Source organism: Eschrichtius robustus, chromosome 15 (assembly GCF_028021215.1).
Source record: "Eschrichtius robustus isolate mEscRob2 chromosome 15, mEscRob2.pri, whole genome shotgun sequence".
Taxonomy (NCBI): Eukaryota; Metazoa; Chordata; class Mammalia; order Artiodactyla; family Eschrichtiidae; genus Eschrichtius; species Eschrichtius robustus.
In genome coordinates, this window is record NC_090838.1 from 6,691,773 (window position 1) to 6,715,192 (window position 23,420).

The 23,420-nt window shown below is 40.0% G+C and overlaps 1 protein-coding gene across 3 annotated transcripts in view; it reads right to left on the minus strand.

Annotated features, from left to right (window-relative positions):
* Positions 1 to 23,420, minus strand: part of ADAM17 (ADAM metallopeptidase domain 17) — a 58,351-nt gene that overhangs the window by 10,144 nt on the left and 24,787 nt on the right. For 2 of the 3 annotated variants that reach the window (XM_068564684.1, XM_068564683.1), the window contains 7 exons: positions 21,618 to 21,707; positions 19,555 to 19,668; positions 16,198 to 16,342; positions 16,001 to 16,089; positions 13,560 to 13,712; positions 8,872 to 9,071; positions 7,754 to 7,857 (listed from right to left, as the gene is read on the minus strand). In XM_068564684.1, the coding sequence (XP_068420785.1) occupies positions 7,754 to 7,857; positions 8,872 to 9,071; positions 13,560 to 13,712; positions 16,001 to 16,089; positions 16,198 to 16,342; positions 19,555 to 19,668; positions 21,618 to 21,707 (895 nt within the window). Of the gene's footprint in view, positions 1 to 7,753; positions 7,858 to 8,871; positions 9,072 to 13,559; positions 13,713 to 16,000; positions 16,090 to 16,197; positions 16,343 to 19,554; positions 19,674 to 21,617; positions 21,708 to 23,420 lie in introns of those variants that run through there. The other variant, XM_068564685.1, reaches the window with a different exon arrangement.

Sequence of the window (23,420 nt, forward strand, 5' to 3'; positions counted from 1 at the left end):
AATAAAAATAAATGAAGGACTGATTCATGCTACAACATGGATAAACCTTGAAAACATTCTGAGGGAAAGAAGCCCACATATTGTATGATTCCATTTACATGAAACATCCAGATTAGGCAAATCCACAGACACAGAAAGTAGATTAGTGGTTGTCTGGAACTGGGATGATGAGGAGACTCGAAATGATGGCTGAAGGGCACGGACTTCTTTCTGAGGTGATGGAAATTGACTGGTAGGTGGATGCACACATGTGAGTATACTAGAAACCACTGAACTTACACTTTAAATGGGCAGGTGGTATAATGTGTTAATTATATCTCAATAAAGCTGCTACAAAAATCAAACCAAGCAACCAAAGGGCACAGAAATTAGAAAAATACAAGATGGGATAGATACACCAGACGACAGGAACAAGAACAACAACAAACAGGTAGCAGACTGAATATTAAACAATTTAAGTTAAAACAGTATATGTGTAACGGATTCACTTTGCTGTACACCTGTAACTATCACAACATTGTAAATCCACTATACTCCAATAAAAATTTAAAAAAAAAAAAGTTAAAAGAAATCACAAGGGTCAAAAAGGAGCACTACATACTCATGAAGGAATAGCAGATCAAGAAGATGTAGAGAGGAGGATTAACCAAGATGGCGGAGTAGAAGGACGTGCTCTCACTCCCTCTTGCGAGAACACTGGAATCACAACTGGCTGCTGGACAATCATCGACAGGAAGACACTGGACTTCACCAAGGAGGATACCCCACGTCCAAGGACAGAGGAGAAGCCACAGTGAGACGGTAGGAGGGGCGCAATCAGAGTAAAATCAAATCCCATAACTGCTGGGTGGGTGACTCACAGACGGGCGAACACTTATACCACAGAAGTCCACCCACTGGAGTGAAGGTTCTGAGCCCCACATCAGGCTTCCCAACCTGGGGGTCCAGCAACGGGAGGAGGAATTCATAGAGAATCAGACTTTGAAGCCTAGTGGGAATTGATTGCAGGACTTCGACAGGACTGGGGGAAACAGAGACCCCACTCTTGGAGGGCGCACATGGAATAGTGTGTGCATCGGGACCCGGGGGAAGGAGCAGTGACCCTGGGGGAGACTGAACCAGATCTACCTGCTAGTGTTGGAGGGTCTCCTGCAGAGGCGGGGGCTGGCTCTGTTTCACCGTGGGGACAAGGACACTGGCAGCAGAAGTTCTGGGAAGTACTCCTTGGCATGAGCCCTCCCAGGGTCTGCCATTAGCCCCACCAAAGAGCCCACGTAGGCTCCAGTGTTAGGTTGCCTCAGGCAAAACAACCAACAGGGAGGGAACCCAGCCCCACCCATCAACAGTCAAGTGGATTAAAGTTTTACGACACAGCAACAGTCAGCTCTACCCACCACCAGAGCCTCCCATCGAGCCTCTTACATAGCCTCAACCACCAGAGGGCAGACAGCAGAAGCAAGAAAAACTACAATCCTGCAGCCTGTGGACCAAAAACCACAGTTACAGAAAGATAGACAAGATGAAAAGGCAGAGGGCTATGTACCAGATGAAGGAACAAGAAAAAACCCCAGAAAAACAACTAAATGAAGTGGAGATAGGCAACCTTCCAGAAAAAGAATTCAGAATAATGATAGTGAAGATGATCCAGGACCTCGGAATAAGAATGGAGGCAAAGATTGAGAAGATGCAAGAAATGATTAACAAAGACCTAGAAGAATTAAAGAACAAACAAACAGAGATGACCAATACAATAACTGAAACGAAAACTACACTAGAAGGAATCAATAGCAGAATAACTGAGGCAGAAGAACGGATAAGTGACCTGGAAGACAGAATGGTGGAATTCACTGCTGCGGAACAGACTAAAGAAAAAAGAATGAAAAGAAATGAAGACAGCCTAAGAGACCTCTGGGACAACATTAAACGCAACAACATTCGCATTATAGGGGTCCCAGAAGGACGAGAGAGAGAGAAAGGACCCGAGAAAATATCTGAAGAGATTATAGTCGAAAACTTCCCTAACACGGGAAAGGAAATAGCCACCCAAGTCGAGGAAGCGCAGAGAGTCCCATACAGGATAAACCCAAGGAGAAACACGCCGAGACACATAGTAATCAAATTGGCAAAAATTAAAGACAAAGAAAAATTACTGAAAGCAGCAAGGGGAAAATGACAAATAACATACAAGGGAACTCCCATAAGGTTAACAGCTGATTTCTCAGCAGAAACTCTACAAGCCAGAAGGGAATGGCATGATATACTTAAAGTGATGAAAGGGAAGAACCTACAACCAAGATTACTCTACCCAGCAAGGATCTCATTTAGATTTGATGGAGAAATCAAAAGCTTTACAGACAAGCAAAAGCTAAGAGAATTCAGCACCACCAAACCAGCTCTACAACAAATGCTAAAGGAACTTCTCTAAGTGGGAAACACAGGAGAAGAAAAGGACCTACAAAAACAAACCCAAAACAATTAAGAAAATGGTCATAGGAACATACATATCGATAATTACCTTAAACGTGAATGGATTAAATGCTCCAACCAAAAGACACAGGCTTGCTGAATGGATACAAAAACAAGACCCATATATATGCTGTCTACAAGAGACCCACTTTAGACCTCGGGACACATACAGACTGAAAGTGAGGGGATGGAAAAAGATATTCCATGCAAATGGAAATCAAAAGGAAGCTGGAGTAGCTATACTCATATCAGATAAAATAGACTTTAAAATAAAGAATGTTACAAGAGACAAGGAAGGACACTACATAATGATCAAGGGATCAATCCCAGAAGAGGATATAACAATTATAAATATATATGCACCCAACATAGGAGCACCTCAATACATAAGGCAACTGCTAACAGCTATAAAAGAGGAAATCGACAGTAACACAATAATAGTGGGGGACTTTAACACCTCACTTACACCAATGGACAGATCATCCAAAATGAAAATAAATAAGGAAAACAGAAGCTTTAAATGACACAATAGACCAGATAGATTTAATTGATATTTATAGGACATTCCATCCAAAAACAGCAGATGACACTTTCTTCTCAAGTGCGCACGGAACGTTCTCCAGGATAGATCACATCTTGGGCCACAAATCAAGCCTCAGTAAATTTAAGAAAATTGAAATCATATCAAGCATCTTTTCTGACCACAATGCTATGAGATTAGAAATGAATTACAGGGAAAAAAACGTAAAACACACAAACACATGGAGGCTAAACAATACGTTACTAAATAACCAAGAGATCACTGAAGAAATCAAAGAGGAAATCAAAAAATACCTAGAGACAAATGACAATGAAAACACGACGACCCAAAACCTATGGGATGCAGCAAAAGCAATTCTAAGAGGGAAGTTTATAGCTATACAAGCCTACCTAAAGAAACAAGAAAAATCTCAAGTAAACAATCTAACCTTACACCTGAAGAAACTAGAGAAAGAAGAACAAACAAAACCCAAAGTTAGCAGAAGGAAAGAAATCATAAAGATCAGAGCGGAAATAAATGAAATAGAAACAAAGAAAACAATAGCAAAGATCAATAAAACTAAAAGCTGGTTCTTTGACAAAATAAACAAAATTGATAAGCCATTAGCCAGACTCATCAAGAAAAAGAGGGAGAGGACTCAAATCAATAAAATCAGAAATGAAAAAGGAGACGTTACAACAGACACCACAGAAATACAAAGCATCCTAAGAGACTACTACAAGCAACTCTATGCCAATAAAATGGACAACCTGGAAGAAATGGACAAATTCTTAGAAAGGTATAACCTTCCAACACTAAACCAGGAAGAAACAGAAAATATGAACAGACCAATCACAAGTAATGAAATTGAAACTGTGATTAAAAATCTTCCAACAAACAAAAGTCCAGGACCAGATGGCTTCACAGGTGAATTCTATCAAACATTCAGAGAAGAGCTAACACCCATCCTTCTCAAACTCTTCCAAAAAATTGCAGAGGAAGGAACACTCCCAAACTCATTCTATGAGGCCACCATCACCGTGATACCAAAACCAGACAAAGATACTACAAAAAAAGAAAATTACAGACCAATATCACTGATGAATATAGATGCAAAAATCCTCAACAAAATACTAGCAAACAGAATCCAACAACACATTAAAAGGATCATACACCACGATCAAGTGGGATTTATCCCAGGGATGCAAGGATTCTTCAATATACGCAAATCAATCAATGTGATACACCATATTAACAAATTGAAGAATAAAAACCATATGATCATCTCAATAGATGCAGAAAAAGCTTTTGACAAAATTCAACACCCATTTCTGATAAAAACTCTCCAGAAAGTGGGCATAGAGGGAACCTACCTCAACATAATAAAGGCCATATATGACAAACCCACAGCAAACATCATTCTCAACGGTGAAAAACTGAACGCATTTCCTCTAAGATCAGGAACGAGACAAGGATGTCCACTCTCACCACTATTATTCAGCATAGTTCTGGAAGTCCTAGCCACGTCAATCAGAGAAGAAAAAGAAATAAAAGGAATACAAATTGGAAAAGAAGAAGTAAAACTGTCACTGTTTGCAGATGACATGATACTATACATAGAGAATCCTAAAACTGCCACCAGAAAACTGCTAGAGCTAATTAATGAATTTGGTAAAGTTGCAGGATACAAAATTAATGCACAGAAATCTCTTGCATTCCTATACACTAATGATGAAAAATACGAAAGAGAAATTACGGAAACACTCCCATTTACCATTGCAACAAAAAGAATAAAATACCTAGGAATAAACCTACCTAGGGAGACAAAAGACCTATATGCAGAAAACTATAAGACACTGATGAAAGAAATTAAAGATGATACCAACAGATGGAGAGATATACCATGTTCTTGGATTGGAAGAATCAACATTGTGAAAATGACTCTACTACCCAAAGCAATCTACAGATTCAATGCAATCCCTATCAAATTACCAATGGCATTTTTTACGGAACTAGAACAAATCATCTTAAAATTTGTATGGAGACACAAAAGACCCCGAATAGCCAAAGCAGTCTTGAGGCAAAAAAACGGAGCTGGAGGAATCAGACTCCCTGACTTCAGACTATACTACAAAGCTACAGTAATCAAGACAATATGGTACTGGCACAAAAACAGAAACACAGATCAATGGAACAAGAAAGCAAGCCCAGAGATAAACCCACGCACCTATGGTCAACTAATCTATGACAAAGGAGGCAAGGATATACAATGGGGAAAAGAGAGTCTCTTCAGTAAGTGGTGCTGGGAAAACTGGACAGCTACATGTAAGAGAATGAAATTAGAACACTCCCTAACACCATACACAAAAATAAACTCAAAATGGATTCGAGACCTAAATGTAAGACCGGACACTATAAACCTCTTAGAGGAAAACATAGGAAGAACACTCTTTGACATAAATCACAGCAAGATCTTTTTTGACCCACCTCCTAGAGTAATGGAAATAAAAACAAAAATAAACAAATGGGACCTAATGAAACTTCAAAGCTTTTCCACAGCAAAGGAAACCATAAACAAGACAACAAGACAACCCTCAGAATGGGAGAAAATATTTGCAAATGAATCAACGGACAAAGGATTAATCTCCAAAATATATAAACAGCTCATTCAGCTCAATATTAAAGAAACAAACACCCCAATCCAAAAATGGGCAGAAGACCTAAATAGACATTTCTCCAAAGAAGACATACAGATGGCCACGAAGCACATGAAAAGCTGCTCAACATCACTAATTATTAGAGAAATGCAAATCAAAACTACAATGAGGTATCACCTCACACCGGTTAGAATGGGCATCATCAGAAAATCTACAAACAACAAATGCTGGAGAGGGTGTGGAGAAAAGGGAACCCTCTTGCACTGTTGGTGGGAATGTAAATTGATACAGCCACTATGGAGAACAATATGGAGGTTCCTTAAAAAACTAAAAATAGAATTACCATATGACCCAGCAATCCCACTACTGGGCATATACCCAGAGAAAACCGTAATTCAAAAAGACACGTGCACCCAAATGTTCATTGCAGCACTATTTACAATAGCCAGGTCATGGAAGCAACCTAAATGCCCATCAACAGACGAATGGATAAAGAAGTTGCGGTACATATATACAATGGAATATTACTCAGCCATAAAAAGGAACGAAATTGAGTCATTTGTTGAGACGTGGATGGATCTAGAGACTGTCATACAGAGTGAAGTAAGTCAGAAAGAGAAAAACAAATATCGTATATTAACGCATGTATGTGGAACCTAGAAAAATGGTACAGATGAACCGGGTTGCAGGGCAGAAGTTGAGACACAGATGTAGAGAACAAACGTATGGACACCAAGGGGGGAAAACTGCGGTGGGGTGGGGATGGTGGTGTGCTGAATTGGGCGATTGGGATTGACATGTATAAAGTGATGTGTATAAAATTGATGACTGATTAAAAAAAAAAAAAGAAGATGTAGAGAATATGTCCAGTCATGTACCTAATAATATAGCTTGGAGATTTTTTAAAGGAACAACTAACAGAACTACAGGTAATATTGATAATCAATACAATCTCAAAATTAGCTCCAGATAAAGTCCTAAATGTAAAAGGTAAAATTATGAAGCTACAGAAGCAGTTGTGGAAAATATCTTTATAACTATCCACAACTCAAAAAAATAAATACACAAACAAAATGACAGATTTGATTCAAGTGAAAGATTTCAGTTCCAAAAAGGACAACAGATAGGAGGAAGGTATATGCAATGTTTAAACCAAATGGATTATCATAAAAGAACTCCTCCAAATCAATAATAGCAAAAATGAAATGCAATTTTTATAAATGGACCAAATAAATGAACTAGTTATTCACAAAAGGAGAAATTTAAATAGCTAACAAATATAAAGAATGTTCAAGAAAAATGTAAATGAGAAGAAATCACTTTATATTCATCAGACCAGCAAAAAAAATAAGACAGCTAGATAATACAGTGTGTCAGCAAGGACATCAGAATACAGGAACCTGGACCACTGACGGTGGCACTGACAAACCCGTTACTGCTGCTCTAGAGGACGCTGGAGTGCCTCCCTCCACGACTAAGCAATTCCACTCCTCCGTATGCACCCAGCAAGCTCTGAGAGCTCCCAAAGTAGATGTGTAAGGGTGTTTGGTGTAGTCCTATCTGCAGTATTAGGAGATAAAGGCAATCCAAGCAGCTACTGCTTGGCGAACAGATAAGTAAAATATAGTAAATCACAAGACTAAACACTCAGCAAGTGCCCAAAACAATGAACTAGATACAAAGATATAGATACACAGACAGAAATACAGGGCAATAGAAAACAGAGTTGTAAAAACATGGTATTGAGTTTTTAAAAAAATGATCTAAGGTATAGTATCATTTTGGCACGTTAAAAACACACACATACAGAAAATAAACACACTATCTTTCAAGGATATACACCTATCTAGGCAAATATTAAACACGTTAAAGCAGATGCCTATGAGGTGAAGGAGAACGGAAGTGAATAAAAGGGAATAAACAACAAAGAGAAATAATCACGGGCCTTGCACAGACCAATGACAAGTGTGCTGAGATCAACTCAACTCTGCACATGAGGTAAAAAAAAAAAAAAGGGCTATATTCATCTGAATGAAACACAATCTTGCTTTCCAACACACACATACCCTTTTGAGCAAATTATTCCAAGAGAACCAACGGGAGGACATACCTGTGCAGTAAGACACGCCTTTGCAAGTAGCATTAATAGCCTCTTGGCACTTCTTCTGGGCCGTCTCGAACTGACAGTTTTTACAGCAAGGACTGTTCCTATCACTAGAGAGGAAGAGCAGACAGTCCAAGTCAAAGGACAGCCCCACAGCACAGACTATGGTCATGCCACAGGGCCCTGAAATGGCAGGGCAGGGTCTCCTGGCTGGGTCACCCACTCCTGCACAGAGTCCCAGGTGCTAGCACCACCTGCACATGGTCCATCTACCCTTCCTGATGCAGACTCAGGCAGCACAGTGGTCCAAAGTGACCCATCTTTAAAACATCTTGGTGTCCTTGGTTTTCATTGACTTAATACAGTAATTAAAAAAAAAAAAAAAAAGGACTTCCCTGGTGGTCCAGTGGTTAAGACTCCACACTCCCAACACAGGGGGCATGGGTTCGATCCCTGGTCAGGGAACTAAGATCCTGCATGCCGCATGGCGCAGCCAAAAAATGTAAAAAACAAAAAACAAAACAAAACAAAATACACAAGCCCACAAGGCAACAGTGGTCAAGAAACTAGTCAGCCCTATCAGTATTTACAATGTTAATATGCACTGTATACCGTTAAATCTGTTACCATAAATTAAAGTTTTCCCCTCTACTTCTAAGCCAGGCACTGGACGTTAAAAATGGAAACATAAGTACCTTCTAACTTGTAACCTGCTTCCTCCACAGTTTCTGGGATTAAACAGTATTCTTCAACACTATTTACAGTATAGATACACAATAATTAATCTATGTCCCAGGACTGTCATTTTGATTGTTTCCCATATTTTGTTATTATAAAAGAATGTAGCCACGAACATCCCTGCTAAATCATCTTTGTACATCTCTGTTTCCTTAGAAAAGATTCTTTGTACTATGGCATTGCTACAGCAGAGAGGATGCAAGATGGGGGATTTGTGATACAATGTCACGTTGCTTTCCAGAAAACATTTTTCTCGCTGTAAAGGGCAGAAGGGGTAAACACACACTCGCCAGACCCTCTGATGATTCTAGAGCCCCGCGCTTTCAGCCCGCTGTTGTGAAGACCCTTGTCAGGCGCCCAACTCCACCCCGCGCCACGCTCCTCACCTGCACTGGACGCCCGGCCTCAGCATGCAGTCACTGTTGCAGCAGGTGTCATTGTTCAGGTACATGATGCCGGGGTCACACTCCTCCCCCTCGTCCACCCTGGAGTTCCCGCACACTTTGTTGCTGCGTTCTTGAAAACACTCCTGGGCCTTACTTTCAATGGTCTTATAGATGGACTGTTTACTGCAGTTTGAAAACATCTTAAGAGAAAAGAGGCCACATAGGACCCAAAATAACATAAAAATTCATTCCCAGGTGGTGTTTGTGCTTCTTTTCCAGGGACAAACTTTAACACAAAAGCCACAATCAGAACCACCTTGAAGGTATGTCAGGTTCACTGTCGCCTCTAAATGTCATTTGTATGGAATTGAGTCATGGCCCTCTGCAAGATGCTAAAAAGGTGACGTGAATGTGGTTAAGAGCCTAAAATTCTTCACAGGAAAGTAAGCCACACGAATGCTGAGACCAAACACCCCAGCCAGTCCAGCACGAGCAGAGAGTCACCAGACTCTAAGCCACCCCAGGCTCAGGCACAGGCCCCGCTGCAGGGACACTGAGAACGGGGCACAGGCGGCCGTCTTCCTAGATGTAACGATCCAGGCCTGCAAAACAGGGTCTGCTCTGGTTTACCTCTTCATCTTTCCCTGAATATTTACATCAATGATCCATGTTTAAAGTGTTTAAATAGTTGAGCTTAGTAAGAGGCATATTATTACATATAGTCTACTAAAAGATTAAATCCCAAATTATTACCTAAACGTTTTCATGAGTCCCCAAGATCTTAAGTTTCTTTGAGTTTCTACAGTTGACCAGCATCTCAAAGGAAGCCTGAACCCTAGCTTGCCCACTTGGTGTCCAGAAACATGAAAATGACCTTCTACATTTGGGCATTTTTACCTGGAGCTCTAAAATGGAGTCCATTTTCCAAACCATCTAAAATGATCAAGAAAAGCAGAACAAGACTTGGGTAAAACTCAGCGTGGGTACTTCTAGAGGTAGGGCCGCCACAGTTTGCAAATGGCTAAAATGGCTTCACTTTCAGCCCAGACAAAGGCCATGAGACCCCTGAGGAGCGGAGAGCACAGGACCCTCATGAAACAGTATAAAATATACACTGGTCTCTGGCCCCAGTTCCTGGCGCAGAGCTCCTGAAGCCCCTGTAATTTCCTGGGTCAAAATGGGAGTGTCTTTTGTTGTAATGAGCTGACCTGGAGTGGGCTCCTTGGTGGCTCCTGGATGGGGGCTGGTCACCAAAATGACCAAGCCACCATGAGAAGCTTGGAATTTTCAGCCCCGCCTTCCATTCTCTTTCGGAGGGACAAGGGCTTAAAACGGAGCTAAGGGCCGATCGTGCCTATGTGATGAAGCCTCCATAAAATCCCAAAAGTATAGGGTTCGGAGAGCTTAGGGGTTGGTGGACACACGGGGGTGCTGGGAGACGGGTGCACTCAGAGGCAGGGACGCTCCACGCCCCTTCCCACACACCTCGCCTTATGCATCTCTTCCATCTGGATGCTCATCTGTATCCTCGATCACAGCCTTTTATCATACACTGGCAAACGTGTTCCCCTGAGTTCTACGAGCCGCTCTAGGAAATTAACTGAACCCAAGGAGGGGGTCATTGGAACCCCCAACCTATAGCCAGTTGGTTAGAAGCACAGGCGATGACCTGGGCTTGTGAGTGGGGTGTGAGGGGGGGAGTGCAGAGTCAGGGCACTCTTATGGGACTGAGCCCTTAACCTTTGGGATCTGATGCTATCTCCAGGAAGAGAGTGTCAGAACTGAGTTAACCCCAGCTGGCGTTGCAGGAAACAGCTTGGTGTAAAGAAAAACCTCCATGTCTGGGGACCAGAAGGGTCAGAAGTGAAGTGGGCTCTATGAATAGTAAAGTAGACACACAGGAAGAAACACACAATAGGGAAGAACTGGGTATTCCCTACACAGGAAGAAAAAACTGAATTGATTTTCCTTTTCAACCCTCCAAAGGTGACTGTGACCACTGAATCAGATACAAAAGGATCACTCTCCAAAAGACACTGAAGACCCCATCTCCCTAAACAGAAACACTAACTGGATTTTTTTTAAAGGATCTTCCAATGTATTTTTATAGTAAAGACATTTAAGGGGCCTGGTTATTTCAGTCTAGGCCTGAGACAGTTAGTATTTTGCTGCGTTTATTCACCAGCACTGCAGACTCATGAGCTCAATTCTACCAGTTCATTATGGGAGGCCAGGTCCTTATGAATTCAAATTCACACTGAACCAATAAGAAGATCTCTTTGCTAATTTATCAGAGTCACACCCCCAAGCAGCTGGACCCCCCCCCCAGACAGAGCTGAGGGAAAATTGACCACTTCACTCTCGCTTTTGTTGCCTCCACACTCCCCGAAGACCTCTGAGCCCTCTCTCTGTATCCTTACCACACCCGCTTCTCCTCCCACCAATAAACTCTAAGAGGTTATGATCCCTAATGCCGTCTGGCTTGTCTGGTGTAAGGTGCCAGGTCCTGTCTTTCTAGGTCGAGGAACCACCTTATTTTTGTCCTGGAGCCTTTTTTACCTAGTTAAAAACATTTTAAGGAATTAATTTTAATGAAGGAATTAAAATGTGGACCAGAAGATGCCCAGTATCTCTTTACAAGGAGACTGCTACTTGGGTAAACCAAACTATTAAAGAAAATACACTTGGGACAAGATAAATAAGTGGATAAAGTGTTCGTCGCTGATAGACTAGCAGCTCCAGAAATAAATGGCTCTGCCTAGCCTCCATTCTCATTAGCGAGTTCTTACAGGGATGTTCCAAGAGCCCACTGGGGAAGTCTCACTTAGGAAGAACTTGTAACAGGAAGAGTTAGCACCACGCATGCTCACTTTAACAGTCTGCAAAGTAAAACATTTTACCCCAAAGTACTGATGCCATCCTCATGACCAAGAAGCAGTGACTAACAACTAGAGCTGCACTGTCTAATACGGCAGCCACTAGCCATATGTGATTATTTAAATGTCTTTTTCCTTACCACATATTTCACACTTTTTATTACAGAAACGTTCAAGCATCTATAAAGTGGACAGAATGGATTCAAGATGCTCACATGGCCCCTCACCAGCTTCAGCGATTATCAACTCATGGCTTCGTGACTCACCTATAGCCTCACCACTTTCCCTCGGTTCCCACACTGTTTTTTGTTGTTGTTGTTTGGGTTTTTTGCTGCTTTATTAAGGCATATTTTACATATCACAAAATTTACCAGTTTCAATTGTACAATTCAGTGATTTCTAGTAATTTTACCAAGCGATGAAACCATCACCATAAATCAGTTTTAGAACATTTTATCACCTCAGTAAGGTCCCTCAGATCCTTTTATAGGTAATGCCCATTCCCACCTCCAGCCCCAAGCAACCACTACTGAATTTAAATAAAACAGAATTTAAAATTCAGTTCCTTGGTCTCTCCAGCCACATTCCAAGTGCTTACTGGCCACACGGGGCTAGCGACTACTGCACTGGGTACAGCAGATGGTGTTTCCCCCATCACAGAACCTTCCAGCGAACAGTGCTGAACTGTAGTGTACATCATTAGAAAAAGAGAGACAACCTCTGAAAAAAGGAGAAAAATTCAATAGGGTATGTGATACAGTGGAAGAACAGGCAAAACAGGTAGTTCCTCAGGCACAAGTTGTTCAGTGGAGGAAAAATAAAGCATAACAAGCAAAGAAAGAGAGGAACGGACTTTACACCTAACAGCCAAAGAAAACAAGATGCGACAAACAAAAAACATGACAAAAAAAAACATGAGACCAGAATTTTAAAAGGCAGGGTCAGGGCCAGGGAAACACAAAAGTAATCCTTTCCTCTAGGCTCCTGGGTCAGGCTTTAAAAGGGGAGTCAGGACAAATAACTTGACCTTCCTTCCTGATTAGATGCAGATGGTTAGCCCATCCCCCAGCCCACTTTAATTCAGCACAAAACCACAATATTTTCCTCATGATGCCTCGTGCCGCTCAACTTCAAGTAAAAGGAAGAAGGACCGGACAGACATCTATGAACACTTTCAGTTCAGGCTCTACGAGTTAGTCATAGCCACTCTTAGGAAAGTCTCTGAAGCTGTTTACCATGTCCCAAGTCAATGAGTATTGTGTACTCCACCAGACACCCTCAAAAATCGTTCCTCTATTTACCTGACAAGTATTTATTATGTACCAGCTACCCTGAACAGGCCCTGGAGACAGAGCCGGTAACCAGAAGGGCAAGGGCCCTACCCACAGGATGCTTACATCTGGCAAATTACGTATTTTGTTGCAAAGGTTTATTAAAACGTGCATATTGTGAAGCAGTGTAGGGTTAACATGAATGACAAACTTGTAAATGAAATGAAAGGAAATTTTTAATTGAAAGCCTGAGCCCACCAGATCCTGCAAACTAGGACTCCTCCAGTGCAAGCCATTATATTAAGTAATTAATTTTCCACACAGCCCAAACCAACACATGATCTTCTTTGACAACAAACATTCCAGATGAGCAGATTTAGATGGACCATGTTTCACTCTTAACACACACAAACAAGTTTCAAGGTACTTTGTAATCTGTAGTTCCATCCCTAGAATGGAAAGCTTTCCTGAGCTCTCATTATAATTAAACATAGCCTCTTTCTTTCCTAACCACATAAAAAAAGCTCCAAAAGATACATACCTTATTGTTCTCATGATCGCCACTCACAGCTATGGGATACATAACATACTTTCCTCCCTGGTCCTCATTTGGGGCACATTCTGCTAGACCATCTGGATCGTGTTCTGCTCCAAAATTGTGCCCCAATTCATGAGTTGTAACGAGGTCAGCTTCCTGAAGGATCATGCAGAGAAAACATTATTTCCTAATACCTAAACATCACCTGCTTTGGCCAGTTGGGCCCTGCTGTCTTAAATGTTGGACTATGATTTCTTCTATCAATTATAGAAATTAAACAGAATTCATGGGATTTTATTTAATATTGTAAGTAGTATTATATGGATGAATTTAAATCAATGTAAGAAAATATAACTTAAAAGATATACTGGAACACTCTTACTGAGGCACCAAACATGGGCCATTCCAAAAACTGCCTGGCACCAGTAAACCAAATAGCTAACAGTCAATCATCCAAGCCTCCCGCCCCTCACCCCAATCATACTCCTGTTAAGATCTAACTATTGCGGGTGGCGGGCGGGGGCGGGGGGGGGGGTGGTGTAAAAACAAGACAACTGAAGAACAACAAAACAATGTTCCTTATCCCAGTGACTGAATTCATGTCCAATGACAATCTTAATGACCTAGAGGATTTTATCTATCAGAATCCAGTTAAAGGGCTGCACTGAACCGATGAGATCACCAGAGGATTTCTATCTGAACATAACAATGAACCTAGCCAGTAAAGCTAAAAATGTTCCCGTATTTAACTGCAAAAAATAACAAATTTATTTACTGATTTTTTTCCTAAGAGGGGGAAAAAAAAAATCACTCCATAGAATCTGAAAAAAATTGTATGCATTTTGCAAGACATGGGAATTTTAAGACGGAGTCCCAATTCTGAAACCAATGTGTTGAAGATTACCAAGTGTTTATATTAAAATGGTAGTAAAGAAAACTTTGCATTTTTAGCAAAAAAGTACTCAAATCCCAAAGGTGCAATATGGAGAAGTGATTCCAAACTGTGCTTTGGAAAAATTCATCAGTGGATTCTCTAACAGACTGACACTTTAAAAACATCGAAGCGATTTATTTTTTGTTCTGTGTGTCTTATAATAGGAAAACTCGGGAAGACCACGGAAAACATGTCATGAAATCAAACCACTGATGATGCTGCGATACCAAAAAAGTAAAGGAGTACCATGAGGAACAATTCTGGAAATTACAAAGTTTCCAGAAACTGCTTAGTATATTTTTCTTCTCTCATCCCATTTCACTTTTTTTAAATCAACCAAAGTCCATAATTTATATTAGGGCTCACTCTTTGTGTTGCACTTTCTATGGGTTTTGACAAACACATAATGTCTTCTATCCATCATTAAAGGATACAGAATAGTTTCAACACCTGAAAAAATCCTCTGTGCTGCACCTATTCATCCCTCCCCCCTGGGGAAGCAACCACTGGCAACCACTCATCCTTTTCCTGCCTCCGTGGTTTTGCCTTTTTTGCAGAATCTCATACAGATGGAATCAAACAGATTGGCTTCTTTTACTTAGTAATACACATTTACGGTTCCTCCATGTCTTTTTACGGCTTGATAGCTCTTTTTCTTTCTCTTGTTTTTAAAGTGCTGAACAGTACTGCATTGTCTGGATGTACCAGTTTGTTTATCCATTCACCTACTGAAAGACATCTTGGCTGCTTCCAAGTCTTGGCAATTACTAATAAAGCTGTTATAAACATCCGTGTGCAGGTTTTTGTGAGGGCTCCTTTGGGTAAACACTAAGGAACACGGTTGCTGGATCCTATGGTGATACCAGAGTAAGTTCAGTTTTATGAGAAACTGCCAAACCATCTTCCTAAGTGGCTGCACCACTGTGCATCTCCACCAGCAATGGATGAGAGAGACTTCATGCTGCTCCACATCCTCGCTAGCATTTGGTGTTACCAGGAGTTTGGATTTTAGCCATTCTAACAGTTGTGTAATGGTATCTCCTTGTTGTTTTGATTTGCAATTCCCTAATAACATATAATATTGAGCATCTTTTCACATGCTTATTTGCCATCTGCATATCTTCTTTGGTGAGGTGAGGTGTATATTAAGATCTCTGGCCAGTTTTTAAATTGGGGTGTTCGGTCCTTTATTGTTGAGTTTTTAGTATATTCCCTATATATTTTGGATAGCAGTCCTTTAACAGGAGCTGTAGATGAAGGGCTCCAGAAGGGATGTCTTCAGGAAAAACAATAATCCCGACTTGCCTCAAAAGAAATTTGACAGCTAACAATTATTTTCTTCTTTATACTTTTTATTTTCATATTTCCCACTAAAAGCACACATCTTTTTAGGCAGAAACAAAAAACAGTATGTATAGCTTTTAAAAAAGACACCTAAATAAATATGTAATAGCTCAGGTACTACTACAATAAACTCAAAATCTACACTTTTAAAAATTAAAGAACATACCTTTGTAAGGATGGTTTTACCGTAATTTTTTGTGCTGGTCAAACCACTATTCAAATAGATATTTTTCTTTCCAATTGGACTATAATAAGCTACAGGAAAAAGGAAACAGAAACAAACTGCTTGTTCAATACAGAATTGTAATATAATCCAATCACCTTGCTATCCCCACATATTCATACAACAAATGGAAAACTTACCCTTTGGGCAAACACCTCCATGACTGTTTGCTCTGGGAGACCCAACATAAGCTAATCCAAGAGTTCCCATATCAAAATCTTGGTAGGTGAAAAGATGTGCTAGGCAGACTTTAGATGCTTCTTCAGCTATATCAAAGCTGAATTGCTTTAAAAAAAAAAACAAAGTACTCTTAATTAGATTAACAGTTACATCAGACTAAAAGATATATCAACTTAATATTCCAGAATACTATCATACTTTACGATTGCAATTTTTTTTACATTTTTTTAATTGAAGTGTAGTTGATAGACCATATAAGTTACAGATCTAGTAATTCACAATTTTTAAAGGTTATACTCCATTTATAGTTATTATAAAATATTGACTATATTCCCCATGTTGTACAATACATCCTTGTAGCTTATTTTACACGTAACAGTTTGCACCTCTTATCCCCTACCCCTACTTGCCCCTCCCACCCCCCCCCAACTGATAACCACTAATTTGTTCTATCTGTGAGTCTGTTTCTTTTCTGCCACATTCACTAGTTTGTTGCATTTTTTATTTATTTGTTTGTTTGTTTTTTGGCCGCACCGGGCGGCATGCGGGATGTTAGTTCCTCGATCAGGGATGGAATCCGTGCCCCCTGCAGTGGGAGCACTGAGTCCTAACCACTGGATCGCCAGGGAAGTCCCTTGTTGTACTTTTTAGATTCCATATATAAGTGATATCATATATTATTTGTCTTTCTCTGACTTAGCATAACACCTTCCAAGTCCATCCATGTTGTTGCAGATGGCAAAGTTTCATTCTTTTTTATGGCTGAGTAGTATTCCATTGTGTGTGTGTGTGTGTGTGTGTGTGTGTGTCTATATATATATATATATATATATATATATAGACACACACGTCACATCTTCTTTATCCATTCATCTACTGATGGACACTTAGGCTGCTTCCATATCTTGGTAACTGTAAAAAATGCTATGAACATTGAGATGCCTGTATCTTTTCGAATTAGTATTTGTTTCTTTGATCGATTGCAGTTTTTCACCAGCAATCACAAAATTGTGCGGTATAGTGCTCCTTACCTAAGGTTCTCACTCATCTACACAGGTGAGAAGCAGACTGTCATGGGGAGGGTGCAAAAAGGAAAGAGCTTGGAGCTTTTTATAGCGTTTCGGAACTAGGAGGGTTGATGTAAACACATGCAGCACTGGGGACACTCCAATTCTGCAAGGCTCAGGGCTTTGATACTTCTTCCAGGGGATCTCAGCACCTCATACCAAAACAAATCCCTCTAAAGGACTTCAAGGATTCTATTGGTTTTGTAGGGGTTTTAAAGTTTGCTTTGGTTTTACAATGTACAGGAGTTATAAACTTATAGGAAAAAATATATACCTAGTTTTATGTTACTAAAATTAAGATAAAAATTCATTCAAGTCAGCACTGGTGCTTTGGGAGGGTTTTTTTTTTCTTAAAAGGGGTCCACGTATTACTTTATTTTTTTCATTTTTTAATTTTTTGGCCACACCACACAGCCTGCAGGACGCCAGTTACAGACCAGGGACTGAACCCGGGTCCCTGCAGTGAAAGCGCCAAGTCCAAACCACTGGACCGCCAGGGAATTCCCCAGAAGGGGTCCACATGTTACTTTAAAAACCTCTACCATAACAGTCAGAGACTCCAGCTTAAAAAGACTGATTTTTTTTAATGCTTAAAATGAGCGGTCGGAAAGCCCCGTATAAGGAATGAGGTGTCCCCGGGAGCTGTCTCCCTAGCCACATAGGGATTTTGATAGTTCCATGATAATAGGCTTAGGCTCTGGGACACTCTTAGGAGCCTTACGGACGAGAACTGGAGAGGAGCATGTGCAGAGGCAAGTCATTCCCTTTTGTCCCTCCCCTGGTGTGAGTTGTCTGGAGGCCCACAGAAAAGCAGAGGTGGGATCATTCAGCTGTCCTAGGTAGGTGTCAGGAGATCTGGCCACCTGCTTTTGGCTTTGTCATCACTAGTTGTATAACTAAACGTAGACAAGTCATTTAACCTTGCTGTTAATGGGCTGAATTGTGTCCCCCCCCCAAAATTCATAGGTCGAAGTCCTAAAGTCCTAGCAGCTCACAATGTGACTGTATCTGGAGACAGAGCCTTCCTTTAAAGAGCTAATGGAGGTAAAATGAGGTCAGGCAGGTAGGCCGAATCCAAAATGTCTGGTGCCCTTACACACACGAAGGGAAGACCATGTGAGGACACAGGGAGAAGACGGCCACCTACAAGCCAAGCAGACAGAACTCAGAAGACGCTAACCTGGCCAACACCTTGATCTCAGACTTTCAGCCTCCAGAACTGTGAGAAGATAAATTTCTATTGTTTAAGCTGCCCACTCTGTGGTGCTTTATTATTGGCAGCCCTAATAGACGAATACACTTGGCTGAGTCTCTTTAGAAGAGTAATGGTGCTATCTCAGACAACCTCTCCGGTGGCTAGTGGCCCACGTTAGATAAGGTATGTCAGAGTATTATACAGATACAGCACTCTATGGATCTCAACCTGATAATATCCTTTAACTCCATTCAAGCTTTGAAAACTTGATTTCGCTTTGGCCTTGTTGAGACTCTAACCAGAGAACCCAGATCAGCCACACTGTGCCTGGACCAACCCTAGAAACTATCAGATAAATAAAGATGTTGTTTTAAGCTGCCAAATTTGCAGTGATTCGTTACAGCAGCCATAGGAAACTAACACGTTAACAACACAGTAAAAGATAAACACTATCACTTCACAGGCGGTCATTTTACAACAAAGCAATAGGACACACAGACAGAAACTGAGATCATGTGACAAAAAGGATAAATCATACCTTGTCAAGGCAAGAATCCATATGACATAGAATGCTTATGTTATCTTTAGATTCGTTACCAGAATAAAAACACAAAAATTTTAAATTTCCATAGAGAACTTTCAGATCTCCAAGTTATACTTCTACCATCTAATACATTTTCATACCATTTGGTAATTACTGACCTAAAAGATCTACTGATAAGCTTCAAAGAGACCTGAACTAACAAAATGGTGTGTAAAAAATCTGTAAGTGGGGTATCCATCTATTTTCTAAAGGCTGATTACTTCACTAGATTCACAGAGATATTACGGTTAAGAAGCATTGCTCTGTAGCATTTTTCGCTTTCAGTTCTGCCCACCTTGCTGTCTGCCCTGCTACAGGGGATGAGGGCACTGTTGGATCAGCTGGGGTGGGCTGCCCCTGGTTTTCAGTCACCTTTCCTGAGATGCCCCTTCACTAATACAGACATGACCCACGTTTTTAGGAATCAGAAAATGGTGTTAAATAGTATCACTTTCAGGGTTCCACGACCTACCTCTAGCAGCATCTTCACGTCCCAAGCATCCTTTTCTTCACTTGGGTAACTTTTTGCCATATTGAAGTGCCTTTGACCAGGTCTTACCTCTTGTGGAGACTTGAGAATGCGAATCTATACTTAAAGAGATAAAATACTTAGAACACTTCAGAAAAAAGTCACAAGACTGAAATAATACTGCATTGTTTCAGCTATTCAAAAAAAGACCATCTACCATTCTTTAAAAAAAAAAAAAAGTTTTAGAGTCAAAATTCCATAAAATTCTCCAGCTCTAATATCTAATGTTTAATTTAAAAACAAACTGAGAAGCAAATGGTATGCAAAACACATATGTCAAAGAATGACTTATACATTTATCAATGTACTCCTAAAATTTTATTTCCTCTATATTTAGTTGGAAAAAATGAAAACCTAGGTTCCATGAGCCTAAAATAATGTATTCCAACTATAGTCATTGATTCAGAGATACAGAACAATAAGATGTGCAGCACTGCACACCACAGGAATAAGAGTACAAAAAATAGGGGCTTTTCCCTACACATACAGTACAAATTCATATTAATCCTAATTTTTTAAAAAAGGAACAAAGGTTTGTCTCCAAAGGAGATGAAACATATAGGTTGGCAGATCTGGCAAAGGAACAGAGCCATGCTCAGCTCATTGTTGCCGGTGTCTCTTCCAGATCTGCCTGCCTACAGAGGGGATACTGGGCTCTGCTCTGCCACCACGGGGTAAGCTCACTGGGGCGGCTCTGCAGCTCTGGCGGTGGGTGATCAAGATCAACTCTGGGATCAGCTAGGTGGGAGCCCCTGTGACAGCACATCTAAACCACATCCTCCAACCCACCTGTCATCTTTACAGAAACTGGTTTTCTAATCTCCTATCACACCTCATTTTTTCAATCGTTTCCAAATTTTAAAGCAAAAAGGAGCTTTATTTATTGGTCTCCTAAAACTCAAACATGATGCAGCTATTTTAAACAAGTGAGACACCTCTGTTGTACCATAATGGAATAATCACCAACATATTCATGAAATGAAAAAGCAAGGTGCAAAAGAGTACAACATACCACGAATATGTCAAACACACACATATACAAACACATGCTATACATGCATAAAATATCTCTGGAAAGATATGGATGAAACTAGTGACACGGATGTCTCTGGGGAAAGGAACTGGTTTGACAATGGGTAGAGGTTGAGGAGACTTACTTTTCACTGGCTTTTGTACCGTGTATATATTACCTATTCAAATAATAACTTAAAAAAGAAAATGCAAAACAGTAAAAGAGAATGGAAAAGGGGAAAATAATTCTCTTACTTTTCTACAAGTACTATAAAAGTTTAGCATTTATAAGTATGATTTCAAAAGCTTTTTTCTTTTTATTCTCTAAATTCTAAACTACAGAACCTATAAGAATATGTCTAGTTTAGTACAAAGAGCCTGGAAAAAATAGAGACAATAATTTCCTTAATTTACATGTCAAAATGTCTGTCCAAAGCAATACCCAATTTCAGAAGTCTTGTTAATCAGTCTTATCAACTTGGAACAATTTTTACTATGTGATATAATTAGGATGACATTAATACATCACTGCTGGACATACTCTATTGACAGATAAAAACTCAGGAGATTTTTGGGAAAAGAGATCTAATGGTTCTGTATGTATAAATGCCTTGCAAATGTACATAGTATTTTTAAGTAAATCTTCTAAGCATTCAACAGCATGTGCTAGAATTCTAACTAAAGACATTAAGCATAATCATAGAAAACTAAAGCAAGGCAGGGGATAAAAAGGCCATGAATTCAGAAAAAAGAGAGATCATAGCAGCATAAGGCGGCTTTCTGCCTAAAATAAGCCTAAGAAAAGAATATTTCATAATCTATAAATAATTAATATCAAAACACTGTTAAGTTTATCAGATAAAAATCACTGGCATTTCAGAATATTTATTTATGAGTAAAGTAGAAGATAAGTTTTTGGGTTGTGAAAACAAGTGACAAATATTTACAACACGTAACTTAGCTGAGTATTATAACCCACATCCATTGATAAATACCTGCTCTATCTGTATTCCATAACCTTTAAAACCTGCATTGTCCCATGAAGTGTTCCGATAGATGTCATCAACTCTGTCAATTAGCTCTATCTGTGTGTATAAAAGAGAGCGAGAGAAAGACATTATGTATATCTTTACCACTCTTTGCAATGTAATATAAGTTCTGCAGGGATAAAAAAGAAAAATCAGTTCAGATAAAATACCATTGTAAAAGTTTCACCAATTACAAAAACTAGCATTAAGGATGTTATGCTTTACGTTGACAGTGCTAATAAAGAAATTATTCCTAGCCTCAAACTTAAAATGTTGGTATCAGAATAGAGCAGTGGTACAGTTCATCCCAAATTTCAGGTAATCAACTGCACAGGGAACCAAAATATCAAGTAACAAGTTTTTTAAAAACTGCCATTCCAGTCAACTACGGAAATGAAAGTTAAAAGTCAACCAATTTACCTAAAATATTCCTAAAAATAGGTACTCTGTTCATTCTATCTCTTGCCACATACCTCAGAAAAACATCTTCTTCAGAAAGAGGTAAGGAACAGTGACAGATACTGCTAACCCTACACCAGACCCACCCTGGGCAAAGTGCAGCACCGAGGACCAGGTAGAAACAGAGAGAGAGGAGTGAGGTCTCACCACACCTCCTTTCTCCTGTCCTCTGATTTGGGAAGGGGGAAGGTGGGTAGAGATTACTGAGGGAGGAGCCACAGTACAATAGCCAAGGACAATTCAAACTACTGAATATATAGGAACAGAATACTCATTACCAATCTGCTCCTCAAAGAGAAGATTTTATTGTTCAAAAACTGGGTAAATGAGGTTTGTTCTGGCAGCTGTGAAGCACATTACACATCTAAGAAATTGTTGTTTGCTTATAGTAACTGTAAACCAAGAAATGCAATTTTTAACACCAGACCTCTCATTATATTCATATTCTTGGTGTAATGAACAAAGAAGCAAACTAAGAGCCCCTAATACAAACCCCATACTAAGAAAGAAGCTTTTCAAGAAGGACTCTCCTACTTAGGAACAAGAGCTATAGTGACTTCACACACTCCTCCTACCACCCTCGCAATAAATTCACTTGGCATGGAAGGGAAGGGAAAGAAGGGTGAGGAAGGGCACAAAAAACCACAGAATGGGAATAGCAAGGCAAGGAGAAAGACGCCTTGGCTGCACTGGGCTCTGCACTACGAATCAATAGCTGCATTCTCTTTTATTCCCTCAACATCATTTGTGTCAGTGCCAAGTCATCACGAGGAATGAGGTCATACTGACAAAAAAATGTCAATGAAATATGATTCCCTTGACTTTTAAAATTACAATAGTAAATGCTTAAAAATCCAGCATCAATACTTCTGTAATCCTGCCTTCAAATCTTTGCCCTATAGTTAGTTATGACCACAGACGTCCCATCTATGTCATCCAGTTATAGCCCAACAATTAGCTATTTTATACCAGTACAACATAAACCAAATTGACCAACTCCTCTGATGTATACATATAAGCAAAAATAATACACACAAGTTCATACAAATATCAATACTTTTTCCCCCCACTCTGGAGCATACATCCATACGTGTCACCAACAGGATCACTGCCATTATAGCAGAGATGTTTTCACAGAGTTCACTTCTATAAAGAAGGAAGGCCTACATTATGAACTGTCCCTAAACATAATATGCATACAAATTCTGACGTGCACAAAATCTTAGTTGAAAGGTAAAATGGGGTTTCAAAAATTTGAAACTAGAATATCTATACAATAATGTAAGAACCTCAGGTGACAGCCCTCAAGTA